We start from the raw sequence: 1837 nt of genomic DNA on the forward strand, positions 1-1837 counted from the left end.
TGAAAATTCTTCACATGAGGAAAAAGATGTAGGAAGCTTTCTCTCTGCTTTGGAGAGCACGGTGACAGGAGGAAAAGAACTGATTTTCAGCTGCCTGYAAGATTATGGCTTCACCCACATCATGCCTGACAATTCATCCTGCACGCTGGAAACCCTCCTGGGAACAGCACGGGTTCCAGGGGCCCCAGGGGCAGTGGGGATCTTGCTTTTCACCAGAATTTGCCTGCAGATTGCTCCTCCTCCCTTTCCCCTTAGCACAGWGCCAGAGACGGCAGAAAGGAAAGCAGAAGGGTTCTAGCACAGCTCCACACTCTTCCCTTCATTCAGGAGACAAGCACAGAGAAGCAGCAGATGGCAAACAGATGCCCCAAGTTCTGCACATCAGCTGTTCCCCTGGAGCTGTTCCTGCACCTCAGGGGGCTCCGGGAGGGTGAGCCCTTGCTGCCCGGCTGATGGATCTGTTCACCAGCACCCACCTCCTGCACGGGGCCCACCCGTGCCCACCCCACTCCCTGCCCGTGCAGCATCCCCATGGATCACAGGGGTTCCAAAAACCTGCAGGATTCCCTCGGGAACACACCCCAAACATCAGGCCCATCCCGCTCCCTGCCTGTGCAGCATTCCCACAGATCACGCGGGTCCTGACAACTGTTGGAAAACCGCCCAAACCAGGCATGAGGCAGCCCCAGAAGAGGCAAGAAGGAGCCCGGGCACTCCAGAGCAGCCCTGGAGTGGCCACGGGGGCTGTCTCACCTCCTCCCACTGRTGGATGTAGCGGATGAGGCGCGACAGGCGCAGCAGGCGCAGCAGGCTCAGGATCTTGGTGAAGCGCACGATGCGCAGCGCCCGCGCCGTCTTGTACACCTCGGAGTCGATGCGCGTCTCCACRATCAGGAAGATGTAGTCCACGGGGATGGAGGAGATAAAATCCACCACGAACCAGCTCTTGAGGTACTTCATCTTGATCCTCTGCGGGTCCAGGATGATCTCGGTGTTGTCCTCCACCACGATGCCCGTCCGGAAGTTGAGGACGAGGTCGATGAGGAAGAATGTGTCCGAAACCACATTGAAGACGATCCACGGGGTGGTGTTTTCATCCTTGAAGAAGGTGATGCCCACGGGGATGATGATCAGGTTGCCCACCATCAGCAGCAGCATGGTCAGGTCCCAGTAAAACCTGCATGGGGAGACAGAGACACGTGAGATCAGCCACGGGGAGCCRGGGTCAGCAGTGCGAATGAACTCATCCATCTCCACTGTCACTCGTCCCCTGGGCTCTGCCGCTCTGCCTGGGCACGCACGCTGCACCGGCTGCTAATTGGCTAATTAATATCAGAGCAGCACTCCTGCTCTGCCTTCCAGGGCTCAGGAAGGAGCTGAGCCAGGCCYGGGTGTACCCAGGGGAGAGAGCGACAAACCTGTGGTCACCACAGGGGCTGCGGGGTAAGGAGAGAACGAGGATTTGGGAACCCTCGGAGCCTGGATGTCAATAAAGCCATCTGGGGTTAAACCATTGGGTTTTGTCCTGATCCTTCTTTAGGAGCTTTGGGATGAGGATGGAACTGGAGCCTGTGCTCTCATCTACAGCCTTCAGCTGAGGCTCCTGCTGAGCCCAGGTTTCAGCAGTTTAGTCCACACTCTGCGGGCTCCTGTGCTGGGCAGCAACAATCGATAAAGCTCACAGTCACGTGCCTGGAAACGCCTGTTCTGTTTCTAAGGATGATAACACCAACATTTCACTCCTGCTCCATGAAGCACGGTCTCCAGGACCACTTCAGTGGCGGCTCGGCGTTCCCTCACAGTAACATTCACTTTTGTTTTGAAGACGCACGTAAAT

At 56.9% G+C, this 1837-nt stretch overlaps 1 protein-coding gene across 1 annotated transcript; it reads right to left on the minus strand.

Moving 5' to 3' along the window:
• Positions 1 to 753: 753 nt before the first annotated feature.
• LOC130587111 (potassium/sodium hyperpolarization-activated cyclic nucleotide-gated channel 2-like) lies at positions 754 to 1177 on the minus strand (the record flags this gene model as incomplete). The annotated part of the gene is made up of 1 exon (XM_057388068.1): positions 754 to 1177. A coding segment is annotated over one exon (424 nt), but the record flags the coding sequence as incomplete, so codon positions are not given.
• Positions 1178 to 1837: the final 660 nt, after the last annotated feature.

The sequence above is a fragment of the Malurus melanocephalus genome, unplaced genomic scaffold (genome assembly GCF_030028575.1).
Source record: "Malurus melanocephalus ecotype Western Australia unplaced genomic scaffold, MMel_1.1 scaffold_1540, whole genome shotgun sequence".
Classification (NCBI taxonomy): Eukaryota; Metazoa; Chordata; class Aves; order Passeriformes; family Maluridae; genus Malurus; species Malurus melanocephalus.